Source organism: Carassius carassius, chromosome 8 (assembly GCF_963082965.1).
Source record: "Carassius carassius chromosome 8, fCarCar2.1, whole genome shotgun sequence".
NCBI lineage: Eukaryota > Metazoa > Chordata > Actinopteri > Cypriniformes > Cyprinidae > Carassius > Carassius carassius.
Genome location: NC_081762.1, coordinates 20884362 through 20898361, shown reverse-complemented (window position 1 = coordinate 20898361; position 14000 = coordinate 20884362). Strand labels below are relative to the sequence as shown.

The 14000-nt window shown below is 37.4% G+C and overlaps 1 protein-coding gene and 1 pseudogene across 1 annotated transcript; both read left to right on the top strand.

Moving 5' to 3' along the window:
- The first annotated feature begins 665 nt into the window (after nucleotides 1-665).
- On the top strand, nucleotides 666-6689 carry LOC132145514 (ankyrin repeat and MYND domain-containing protein 2-like; annotated as a pseudogene).
- A 4423-nt stretch (nucleotides 6690-11112) lies between these two features.
- LOC132144752 (sclerostin domain-containing protein 1-like) lies at nucleotides 11113-12148 on the top strand. The gene is made up of 2 exons (XM_059555325.1): nucleotides 11113-11371; nucleotides 11625-12148. Exons 1-2 carry the CDS (start codon nucleotides 11113-11115, stop codon nucleotides 12035-12037), a joined length of 672 nt encoding a protein of 223 aa, XP_059411308.1. The 3' UTR covers nucleotides 12038-12148.
- Nucleotides 12149-14000: the final 1852 nt, after the last annotated feature.

Genomic DNA, 14000 nt, shown 5'->3' with positions numbered 1-14000 from the left:
CCTTGCTTGCATTGGGTTGCACAAATAGATCACACACAAGTAGGTCAGAAATGTATGTAAAAATGTAATAATATCATAAAATATATTGTAAAATGCATTTGCATGTATTGGTGATTTCTTTTTTTATCAGCTGTTCATAAAATAACAATAAAATTGGCCAGTTTTAAATCAATAAAGCAGTAGTTTTTAGCAGTCTCTAAACAATATTAGATTATTTCCAATAATCAGTGTAAGGAATTAATCACAGTAATATGTTTACATATATGTTAATTGCGATTGCAATCTGTATATACCACATATTTTACTATGATTATGTTTAGTGATTATGAGCTTAATCACATCAATTTGATTGAAGTATTGTGTTTACATGAGAAAAAATTTATTGCAATAATGCCTTTTGCTTTGCTGAATAGAAAGTTCAAAATAACAGCATTTATATCAAAAGATAAATGTCTTCCCTTTTGATCAATTTATTGCATTTTTGCTAAATAAAACATTTCTTTAATAAATAAAACTACTGACCCCAAACTTCTTAACAGTGTTGGTGTTTAATAATCTGAAAATTGCATCTAAAGTTTTCCCAGCTCATCTAATCTGAATAATCCCGCAGGTAATGCAGAAATAACAGAAATTATTTTAGATGCTGGAGATGATCTGATCTGCTTAGATGGCTGCCTTTGTGGGTGAGTGATTCATTTGCATACACACATTTACTACTTACTAATGAATAAATAATCTTAATCTTTCTGCCATGTGCAGGTCAGCATGACTGTGTGACAGTAATCAACAATTTATTTTCTCGTGCGAGGCTGGATTACTACACCAGACCCCAGGGCTCAGAGATTGAACCTAAACTACCCCCCAAACTAGCAGGACCCCTACACAAAATCATCATGACTACATGTGTTTATATAACTCAGATTTCAAGCAGCAGTAAGGCGCCATGCTCACACAAACCAAACAATGTGAGTGAAACACATGGACCTATGCTTTAATAACATGGGCCCATAAGAATACCATACAAGGTCACATGACTGGAGGAAGCATCAGTTTGCACTAACTGACACCCCTTCTGCTTTTATTCCATCTAAATATATCCTTGTGATATTACAGAGCAACAACACGGCCTGCATTTCAACAAAGGCTTGGACTTCTATTTTAAATCTCTTATAACTACAGCTTTGATAAACAGCCTTCATTGCATAGCATATGAGAAATGGAATGACATTTGCATGTGACCTTGCAATGAACTACATAAATAACAGCGCCTTGCATAATATTTGCTGATTGAAATCCATTACTTGTTTCTTGCTAATGTTCTGGTGTTGATTTCACAAATAGTGCAAAAAATATTCAAACATTCTCACAAAATAAGACTTCGTTCATAGCATTTTTGATTTCGACAACCATTTGTAAGGTGAAGAAGTTAAACAACAACAGTTCTTTCTGGTCCTCGAATCTGATTGGATGAGAGCAGTGCAATATTCTAGTGATTACGTAACTTCAACCTCTTCACCATTTGTATCACTCTGCTTACGGTATTTCTCAAAGCAAGCGTCATGGCGGGTGCCCAAATACACTATTATTTTATAAATAATATTATTTTTGTGTCACAGAATGTAGTTTTAAGAGTTTTTCATGCGAGGATGTACTTCAAATGCGCTGTTTGTTAATTAAGAAAAAATTGCTTGCTGTTTGGATGTAGTAAAATCCAAACAGCAACAGAAGCAAATTGTTCAAATTAGTTTTTTTTTATATATATATAATCTTGTGTTTATGTAAAGTTCTTTGACAATAGAGTATGTGTTTGGCATTTGACTTTTGACTGCTTTTGTTATTCTGATAAATACATTAAAGCTGATACATATTGTATATATAATTAAAAAAATCTACATTCTCATTTTGTGAAAACAACAATTTTTCAACTCCGCATCATCAAAATAGGTAATATTAGGTTTTTTGGCAAATCAGCAGAAATATTTTTTTCCATATGTGGGCCTGTGAGTGTCAAATCAAAGGTGTGTGTTAGTAATTGATTACACAGTTGCTCTAGTATAGACTTGCGTGTGTGCTTTGTGGCGGATCTCGGATGGCATCTGTGTGCGCTATCTCAGCTGTCTCACGTCCAGTGATTTCTGATGAGTAAGGTGTCTCAGCGGGGATCAGTTAACAGAATCATGTAGCGTGAGAATTTGTTTCCTCCATGAAACTTGCATTGTAAGTAAGGCTAGTGTTTCCCTTCTATATTCACTTCTCATATTCTGGGGCACTTTTTTCCATCATGCGTTTTCAGATGGTGATGCTGGTGAAGGAAGACCCCTTATTGGTGGATGTGGTTGCACTGGAGAAGTGCTACAGTGTGATGGATCTGCTCTGTGAGCAGTGTGTGAAACAGCAGGATATGAATGAGGTACTGGCCATGAAGATGCACGACATCAGCTGCTTGCTGCAGAAGTGTCTGGCTTTCCTGCAGGAACGTGATGACAACCTGGATGCCCTGTTGAAGAGGTGACATCATCATTATGGTCCTTCCTTCTCAGACAGTCTCACAAATGGAGTCACGAAAACATATCTTTTTCTTCTGCCCAAGCCTTCTGAAAGGAAGAGACAGTGATGGCTTCCCTCAGTACCAGTAGAAATTAATTCGTGATTGTATCCGGAAGTTTCCCTATTGTGAGGCAACCCTGCTGCAACAGCTGGTCCGAAGTATAGCGCCTGTGGAAATTGTCAGTACACTTTGAAACATATTAAACGGACACCTTATCATTTTAAACAAAGTTGAAAGGGTCATATAACGTGGAATTATTTTAAATAATACTTACTTAAATTATATATAATAAATAAAATAATAAAATATTGTTATATATAATATTTTAATATTAAATTAATATTTTAAATTGTTAATATTAAATAATAATCACTACTTTACATGTTAACTTTATTAAGTTACATCTGGCATTTCTATTCATCAAAGAAACGTTTCAAAGTTTCTTCAGAAATATTAAGCTGCACGACTGTTTTCAACATTTTTAAGAATATGAAATGTTTCTTGCAGCAGATGAGCATCTTAGAGTGATTTCTGAAGGATCATGTGCAAGGCCGCCTTAATGCACGGGCTTACCTGGGCTGAAGCCCAGGGGCCTCGCAAGTTTAGGGGCCTCCGATGGTCGGTGTTTTTTTTTTTTTCTCGTGTTCAAGGCTCTAAAGCTATTATATGTCTAGTTGCTTAATGTTTAGTCAGACTGACAGCTCCCCCGTGACAGGTGAAGTGACAGCCCACCACCAGGGGTGGTCTCCCTTCCTGCGCTACTGGGTGTGTCCGTATCATTAATTTAGTCGGAAGTTTGAGAGCGGTGATCAGAAAAGAAAAAATGAGTCGGAAGTTTGAGAGCGGTGCCCAGAAAAGAAAAAACCTTATTAAGAAGGAGTTGCGCGAAAAATGTCTGCTAAAGAGCATCCCAAAGCTCACCGGATTTTTTAAACCAGCTTCTAGTGCTACTGAAGATGCATCCAGCACCGGAGAAACATCGCTTCACACACCGGAGGCGGAGGGAGCGGAGGAGGTGCAGGCCGCGACCGCCGCGAGTGGACGAAGAACAGCAGGGGACTGCCAGCAGCAGCATCAATAGAGGGGAGGAGGAGGAGGAGCGGGGTGCGGGTGAGTCTCAGAGAGAGGACCAGGCCGCTAAACAGTCAGATGATGACCCATATAACAGTGACCCGGGCCGCTGGGGAAATAATATTGACCCACAAGTGCGGGCTTATTGGGTGAAAATGGGACCGAAGGTCTGTCAAAATAAAAATGCGGACGTGTCAGCATCGGAACGCAAATATAAACAGCAGAGAAGATTTTTCTCAAAAATGCATTTCAAATGAAAACTCAGTAATGGAGAGTTTGTGCCCAGAGAATGGCTCTGTTATTCACCATCAGCGGGTAGTGTGTTTTGTTTTGCATGCAAACTATTTGGCCAGAACACGGAGAAATCAGCATTTGTGAGTGGGGGTTATTTTGACTGGAAACATGCAAATGATCGCATAGCAGAACATGAAAGCTGCGACATTCACAGAAAAGCCATGATCACTTACATCAGTCAAGCAGCTGACAGGGGAACAGTGGATTCAGAACTAAAAAAACAGTTCAATGAGGAGTGTGAGTACTGGACACAGGTTCTACAGAGAGTTGTTGCTGTTGTGAGGTTTTTGTCTGAACAGGGACTTGCTTTCAGGGGTGACAGCCACAGGTTTGGAGACTCAGATAACGGCAATTATTTGGGGTGCATGGAGCTGATTAGCCAGTTTGATCCTTTTTTAAAGGCTCATATTGAAAAATATGGAAACGCTGGCAGAGGAACCCCATCCTACCTCTCCCTGAATGTGTGTGAGGAATTCATACAGCTGATGGGACAGAAAGTGCTCGAGGAAGTAATTAGCAGAGTGAAGCTTGCAAAGTATTTTGCTATCAGTGTGGACTCCACGCCAGATATCACCCACATTGACCAGCTGACTTTCATCTTGCGTTACGTATCACCAGAGGGCTGTATAGAGGAGCGATTTGTAAAATTCCTCCCTATTGAAAACCACACCGGAGAAGCACTGTTATTAGTGTTTTAGAGGAGATGGGCATTGACATTATTAACTGTAGAGGACAATGTTATGACAATGCTAATAATATGTCAGGAGCCTGTGGTTTGGCCGTGTTGGTGTTGCTATCCACGGTGCTGAAATGAGTGTGTTTGTGTCTGTGCAGGTGCATGTCATGTGATTGGTTCAAAAGGCCTGCTGAGGTCAGAGAAGAGGCTCCTACATTTATCTGTTGCTGTTCTTGCTGTTATCAGTTATATCAGTTCAGACAGGTTAAGTATGTTTGTGCAGACAGGTGATGGTTGGTGATGATGTTTTTCATAATAGTGTTTAAAATCACACATTTTGGTTTTCGTCAACGTAAGTTGCTTTGTTGATAAATAAAGTGTCTTGTGTTTATGCTCAAGAGGGCTCAGTGATATTTTAATAACAATATTATGGTGTTTTCTGTCTCAAAAACTCACTGTTGTTGCCAGGTCTTGAAAGAAACTAATGCATTTTATGATGTAGATTACACCATTTTAAAACAAGACTAAATTGAGTGGATGGCGGGGAGATTTGGGGGGCCTACAAAACCTCTCAGCCCCGGGGCCTCCCATTAGGTTAAGGCGGCTCTGATCATGTGACACTGAAGACTGGAGTAATGATGCTCAAAATTCAGCTTTGCATCAATAAATTAGATTTTACAGAATATTCAAATAAAAAAAAAAACAGTTATTTTAAACTGTAATAATATTTCACAACATTACTTTGTTTTACTAATTTACTAGACAATCTTTTGAATGCTAGTGTAGATGTTCATAACTTGCTGGCTGATGTCAGATTATTAAACTGTGTGGACATTTTTTTTCACAAGCTCTCTTCTTGTTTCCAGGGGAACGACCCCACAGCCTTCTCGGTTCTGACCCAGGCACTGACCGGCCAGATGGTGCTTACGGACACAGAGTACTGTGCTGCATGTGGAGAGAAGGGTGCTGACAAGAAGTGCTCCTTCTGTAAAATGGTATAATGTGTTTCCTTTTTTCCTAAAGTAATCATAGCTTGCCATCAACATTCATTCCCTTAATACTGACATTTCTGATAATTTTGTAGCCAAACTTACAAATGTGAATGTGATTTATTTTACCGTTAATCACACATAATGACTGCAAAGTACACTGACTTCAACTTGCTGTTTAGAAATGCAAGAACATTCAAATGAAAAGATATCTAACTTCAAACTGAATTTAAAGTTCACTGTTGAGTTACATTATACATAGATTATTGTTTTGTATTCTAAAGTAAGCTCTATTTTGTCATTATGTTTGAGTTTCACATATTGCTGATACACTGTTTTCCCATAATGCTCTGATTTCTTTGCAGGTGGTCTACTGTGGGTCGACGTGTCAGAGGCTGCACTGGTTCACTCATAAGAGGCAGTGCAAAACTCCTGTGTCACAGAGAGGCAGCTACCAACCCAAACTGAGAGAGCTCTCTAGCCATGGTACTGTTAAGTATTAGCACTTAAGTGGTTCGATCTTTCTGCATCTAACCAGTGTATTTATTCATCATGACACTAAATGACTAAGGACTGATGATAAAAACCAAGGGTCTTTTCTACGGAAGCTTTGTTCTTGTCATTTTTAGAGGGGAAGTATGAAGCTTATTTCATTTGTTTGTTTTCTGTTTTCTTATCAGTTGATGACAATGATGTAGTGAACGCCGCCAGCTCCATGCTGGCTCTGTGTCTGGGGTTGTCAAAGTGTGCACTTCAGAACAGTCCCTCTGATGACCACAGTGAAACCTCTGAAGACCCTCCTTGTGCTGGAAAGGACTGAGGAGCAGAAATATATTGGCTCTTGTTTCTTTGGCCAGGTGAAATCTACTGGGCATCCAGTTAATCCTCAGCGTGGATGAGCTGGATCGGTGCTCTTCATTTTTTAGGAAACAGTAAACAATGATACTGAAGTGCTGGATTGTATACTTATTCTAGGCTGTGTAAGTACAGGACATGTAGAGTACATGACAAACTGCTAACCAAAGGACTTACTATTTTGACTGTGGGCAACTGTTTGATACTGTAGAGATAGGAAGAAAAACTTTGAGGCTTTTCTCTACCACTTTAAGGGAATCATTCACCCAAGAAATGAAAATCTGCTAAAATTGTGTTCACCCTCAGGTCATCTTCGATGTAGATGAGTTTGATTCTACACTTGAAGAGATTTCGAGAACTTTCGCATTACATAATTTGCTAAACCAGTGGCTCCTCTACAGTGAATGGGTGCCATCAGAATGAGTCCAAACAGCTGATAAAAACATCACAATAATTCACAAGTAATCCATGTGACTATAGTCCACTAATTAACATCTTGTGAAGCGAAAAGTGTGTCTTTCATTAAGTCGTTTTTTAAATCATTGTTTCCGGTCCTCTATCCATATTGCTTTCTCCAGTGAAAAAGTCATCTCATCTGAATCAGAAGAGAAATATGAACAGATCAAGCATCGTTTACAGGTGAAAACAGTCCAAAAAAGTACTAAACAAGTATGTTGGTTGATTGATGATTTTGGATGGACTTATTCACTGGAGGATTATAGACTCGGAAGTGACAGTTATACTTAAAAAAAAAAAAAAAAACATCTTAATGATGGATTTGATTTTTTGGCAAACATGCAGCTTTTCACTTCACAATATGTTAACTGATGGACTGGAGTCATGTGACTTACTGTTTTTATCAGCTGTTTGTCATGCTGACAGTACCCATTCACTGCAGAGGATCCACTATTGAGCAAATGAAGTAAAGCTAAATTTCTCCAAATGTGTTCCAATGAAGAAACAAACTCATCTACATCTTGGATGGCCTGAGGCCAGCATATTTTCATGTTTGGGTGAACTATTCCTTTATGTGCTTTTGTTTAAGTTGTACCTTTTCAACCTTAGTGCTTCTATTTTTGCTTGTTTCATAACATAGTTTTTTTATCTGCATTTTGATTCTCACATAATTTGCTTTTAAAGTAAAACCTCTATAAGAATTTATAATGAAGGCTAAATTCTATCTTAACTGACCAAATAAAGAATTTGATGTAATACATACATTTTAATGCAGAAGTCTTCCGCTAGAGGGCAGCGTCCATCCTCTGAAGATCAAGTGTGATCTTAAATTTGGCATCAGCAGGCTGGGTACTGTTTACTTCTTAGAATGAATAACATACATACTTTGATTGATCAGAATCACAGTGTTTATTACAAACATAAATCTCTTTCAGGTAAAATGTTGATCTCAATACTGATCAACCAATGAAATAGGCACCTGATGATGTTTATTTATTTAAAAAAGATAAACATTTTTTAATTAATATGCATCATTATCATAATCATCAATCAATATATACCAACATATTCTCCAAAAAATGTTTGGGAAGTGTCCAGTTTAAGCTGGATTATACAGTGAGTTTTGAGAGAGCAGGGATCTCCTCCGTGGACTTTCCCACACTTGGTCCTGTTGCACACATCCTAAGGCACTCGCTCAAAATTCTATAGACGGCTCTGTCTGTTCCTTAGTGCTTTGTTCCCAGTCTCCACATCCCCTCATCCCAAGGGACTATCTCACCCTGTGGGCCAAACGAGGGTCTATTTAGCACATGGTTGACACGTCGCATGTCAATATTCCCATAACTCAGTGCTGTAACCTCTCTGTTTCCCCAGAGATTCATCCCTCTCCTGTCTCCATCTATGAGCATGTCACGGTCATTACAGGTGCATGAAAGGACTATCTCAAATATCCTGTTTTTGAGATGCAGAAATTAGCGAATGCCGCATCGTATCGCATGACTTTGATATTCCTCTTTCAAGCCCTGAGGTTGCATATTCAGTGATCCCCAATAAACCCCCCTTTACCAATATGACCAACAGTGCTTTTTAGGTAATAAGAGATCATTTTGACAGCAGTGGCTTTTGAAATAAATTTTTTAAGGGGGAAAAATCAGCACAATATTAAAGTGTTTTTTCGTGTACCTAGGAGAAAGCGTAGTGAATTAATCATAAATGCCTGAGGAGTGAGTGAAACTAGAAACTTTTTGGGGGAGCCACACATTTTCGGTGGAAGAAAGCAAGCATTGGGCTTTTGTGTTTCCTCCATGTCGTTTGTGTTATGCACATTCATTTGGTGAGCTCATCGGAGGCACCTGTTTGGATAATTTTGGGGTAAAATAATCCAGGCCTATCCCGTTTCATAGGTTTTGTCATGCATGCCTGTACCTAGAGTTCAATGTATCAGGTTCACATGTAGAGGATCTAAATATGCTTGAAAAGTCATTCACACCTGAGAGCGCAACATCCTCAGCACAGTGTCTCTCTGAGTGTTGCAATGCACTGCTTGATCACATGTATCAACTGAGCTACACAATAGGTGTTCCCTACTTAAGATAAGCAATACAGTAATAGTGATATAAGTTATATAAGATGATGCCAATTCATTATGTAAAAAAAAATGTAGAATAAAATAAATCCTGCAAAATATGAAAATTCAACTAAATGCAATTCAAGAACCCATCCATCCATTCTCCAAACTAGTGTTGTCAAAAGACCCGGTACTTCGGTACCAAGTCGGTACTAAAAAAATGTTATGATTACGCTATGATTTCGCTATGCAGAAAATGAGGACGGAATCTCAAAATCCAGTCATGAAAATGAAACTTACATTTTAATATGGACAGTCATAGAATTTGTCAAAGTTAGCATAAATGAATCAAATCTCCATATGGACCAGTATCTGTAAATGTTAAGCCGCAAAAGTTGTTTGAAATATGAATCCGTGTTCTGCGCGTCTCTGTGTGAATTAATGAATGGCAGAGACCTGCGGGTTTGTTTACTACATAGACTGAAGCACATGACGCTTGCATTAATTTCAGCATCTGAGCTTCAGAGTTCTCTCTCCATCAAACAATCTTTTCAGTTTCTCACACATGCAAAAGAGAGAGAGAGCGAGAGTCTTACCACGCTGAATCGACACGCTATATGTAAACTATTCTTTATTGTCTTTTCCTGTAACGGAGTTCATTTAGAATTATTCATATTCATTTTTGAACAAGCAGAACAGAAGACATACCGGTTTCTCCGGTAGTGGGCGGAGCTAATGCGCAAATGGCAATTTCATTGGCGGGCGCTGATTTAGTCCCGTCCCTGTTTTGATTTCAGCAAATCAGTTTGACCGAACGCAGACAACGTGATTAATATTCATGAACCCAGCAGCTCATCAATTCATAGTGCATTGGATATACATTAGTATGATAGTAGAATTAGTAGTAGTATTATCTTTTAATAATAATTAATATGAATAATAATTAATATGATCTATTACTATTTTTTTTACAGAAACCATCAATGACCAAAAATATCTTAAGCATCACCACCAATTTTAAGTTCAGCTAAAATGACAAATATGCATTCATTAGGCCTAAAAGTTTTTTTTTACATAAAGGCATTGTGCTAGAAATATTACTATTATTTAGTAAAATGTAAGTGATACTGCTACTACTGTTGAAAAAATTTATAAAACTTTATTTTTTTAAAGAAATAAATCACAATATTTCTTACATGTTTTAATTTTAATAGAAAATCCTCTTTATTTACCAGAAATAAAATGTGTTTAAATTTCATAAATTAAAAGACAAATTAAATTTGGGTGAAACTTGTTTACTGTTTTTCATAATTATATAACTTATTTAAAATTGTGTTTAAAGTTTTTCTACAAGTATAAAGAATGGCATTGGTTTTATTTTTAGTGCTAAAAAGTTTTTTTTTTTAATTAGCATATTTTTGTGTTTTGCTTTGGTACCGAAATTGGTACCGAGAACCGTGGATTTTCACTGGTATCGGTACCGAATACTGAAATTTTGGTACCGTGACAACACTACTCCAAACCGATTGTCCTCTGCAGGGCCATGGGAATATAAGAAAGAATTATCAAAATAATTATCTGTATAGAAAAATGTCATCCAGTTTTCATTTTGTGGAATGAAAGTCTGATTGTTTTGTATTCTTTTAGACAACTTAAAAAAATCTTGTTACATATATAATTCAATTATGGTCAAATTAATAATAATAATACTTCCTATAACATTATATGATTATATTAGAATGAAAGTAACATTTAAAAGTTAGGCAGATAAATAGGGTCAGAGTAAAATTAAAAACTACACATTTTTCACAGCAAGTGCGTTTCTCTATTAATGTAGCAGTTTTACACCAAATAAAACGTATCAACGTATTTTTGTTGGTTTTAATAATCATACATATAAATAGCCTATTACAGATAATAAATGTAATCGCCTGGATACAATATATTTATGTCTTTTGTCAGATTTCATGTCATGTTTCTGCGACGATTTGCTCCAATCAGTATAACTTTACAACTTCCAGACAATTTTCCACAGTGCAGAATACTGTAGCTGTAGGTGGGCGTGTACTACATCGCGAGGACACGCCCATTTCCAGGACACTTCATTATTCCACTCACTGCTGCTGTTCTGGAATGGGCGGCTATATAAACATGGATGAGATGTAGGTATAATCATTCTCCGAGTTTTCAAAGAGACACCGAACAGAACTCTTTTACAATGCCCCTCAACACATGCGAATACCAGCTGCTGTTTCTGCTCTGCTTTCTGATAAAAAGCTGTCATGCTTTCAAAAATGATGCCACCGAAGAGTTCAATGGGCACATGGTCGCATCATCTCATCAGACTCCAAATAATGCCTCCTTAAATCGAGCGCGCAACGGAGGAAGACGAACGGAGAGCCGAGACCAAACCGGTAAGTATTTACTCTTGCGTTTGTCATACATTTGAAGGGTTCATATCAATAATATTACAAAATTCTATTCATCCGAATCTATATAGTTGCTCGCAGATATTTTTAAAATATGAGCTGTCTATCTATCTATCTTTTAAACTGATTTAAAGTTTCGGGCTATTGTATTAGCCTACTGTAGAAGTAACTTAAAGTGCGATGCATTATTCCTTCTCCATTCACTGATTTTTTTAAAGCATGAACTTTCCATTTGCAGAACAGCACCAGGTTGGTTGCAGGGAGCTGAGGTCAACTAAATACATATCTGACGGCCAGTGCACCAGCCTGAATCCCGTCAAGGAGTTAGTGTGTGCTGGAGAATGTCTACCCACCCACCTGTTGCCCAACTGGATCGGTGGAGGTCACTACTGGAGCAGACGGGACGCCCAAGAGTGGCGCTGCGTCACCGAGCGCACACGCATCCAGCGCATTAAACTCCAGTGCCAGGACGGCAGCACGCGCACCTACAAGATCACCGCCGTCACATCCTGCACCTGCAAGAGATACACCCGACAAAACAACGAGTCCTCTCATGCACATCAGAGTCCCTCACGGGATCATCCGCTGCAGAACCCCAAGAAGAAAAAAAGCAAAAATAAAAACTCAAAGCTTAATTCTAAAAATGAATAAATACATGAGCCTCTGGTTTGTTGAGGATGAGCCATTCTGCTGCAGATTTGACCTGCCCATGGAAGGAAAGTGACTTTGAAATGCAATGACTCTGACTTAGACTTCAACAAGATGACAGCTTTTTTTCTTTATATTTTCAGATCTTTATATTTTCAGAGTATTTACACTTTTTGAGTGTAATGTTTTTTTTTTTTTTTTTTTTTTTATAAATAACCTAATTACATAAAGCAATTATGCATACTATTTCAAATGACAGACAAAAATGAAAATAATGTCATCATTTACTTGCCCTCAGTTTGATCCAAACCTATATGAGGAAGAAGTTTGGTAACCAAACAGTTGCCGGTAGTCATTGACTTCCATAGTATGAGAGAAAAAATATATATATACTAATGGAAGCCAGTGGCTACCGGCAATTGTTTGGTTACCAAAATTCTTCAAAATATCTTCTTTTGTGTTCAACAGAAGAAAACATTTGTAACAGCTTAAGGGTGAGTAAATAACAACACAATTTTCATTTTGGGTGAATTATTCCTTTAAAAATGGACTCATTACTACAGCTATGTAAATATTTGCATTTCATAGTCGTTTTTTAATAGAATTACATCCATATATTTTTATAGAATTTTATGAAAATTTCAAGTTGACATTCACAGTTGAATACCTGTTTATACAATAAATTAAGTAGTTTAATTATGCTGGTTTGTATCATTTTGTTCCGCTGACTAGCTAAAGGCAAGGTTGTAGAATTTCATGGACTGACAGAAACTATGTAACAAATGAGGAATTAGTTGAAGAAGCGAGTTCTTTCTCACTGTGTTCGTAACTCTACGCTGCACTGTTGTGAATGGCTGCCCTCCCTGCAGGCACAGAAGCTACTTTTTGGCGGCAACATGTTAAAGCTGCTTCATTGTATCCCGTATCTTTTCACTCTGCCATTCTGAAAGTCGTTTTGCTGTGCCTGAGGTTATATTCCCAAGTTATGAATCAGATTCCTTGTGTTGTGAATCCAGGAATCCCAAGGAAGGTGACACTGTACAGGTTACACTGCAAGTCACTGGAACATGAGATACTTTGTGGATCCTGTAGAAACTGCACTAAAAGAAACTTTGGGTACACTGTAACAAATTTCTCTAGTTTTCACAGAATTATTGCTGTAAAATGAACAGATCCATACTGTAGAATGTTTACAGTATTTTGCTGTACATCTGCAAAGCATCATGGGTAAAATTACAATAGCGGGACATTTTACAGTAAAAGTATTTTCCTGTGAATCATAGTCATTTTGAGGATTTTTTTCTAAATTGGATTAACTGACTTAACCTCAGAAAGGTAAAGTTTTTCATTATTTTTATCATATATTGTTATATTTGCAGTTTTCACTGGTGAAGTTAACGTCTTTCACTTTCAGAGCGAGAGAGAAGTGGAGAATAAATTTGTATATATCTTCATTCCTGGCAACATTTTATTGATAACATCATTAGTTTGGTAAAGTACTAACACTGCTGGATAAAAATAACTCTGGGATTGAGTCTGTGTATGTTTGTAGATTAGCCATTTAAAGCCGCATATTCATTTTTCTCTTGTTAGAGGATATTGCTTTAAAACTGAAAGAAAACACAGCAACAGGTAATATTTTAAAACTGCACAACATTTTTTCAGAGGACTAAGTTATGTTTTTATTCATCGCAAGGGGCACAGTTAAGGACATCCCCAGAGCTCATCTGTATTCAGATATCAGTTAAAATGGCATCACGCCACAAATTAAACGACACCAATTCTCAACAAAATCGTGTCAGAACTAATCAGGCGAAACGGCCTCAGACTAAAAGTAATCAGATCTCGTAACTTAGAGATCTTCGTCTCTCATATGTTTAATGTTTGTTATTAAGGCTAATGGTTACACTTTAGTAACATTGCAACTGTTAATGCGTTAATTCATTTCCGCGTTAGAATAGCGTGT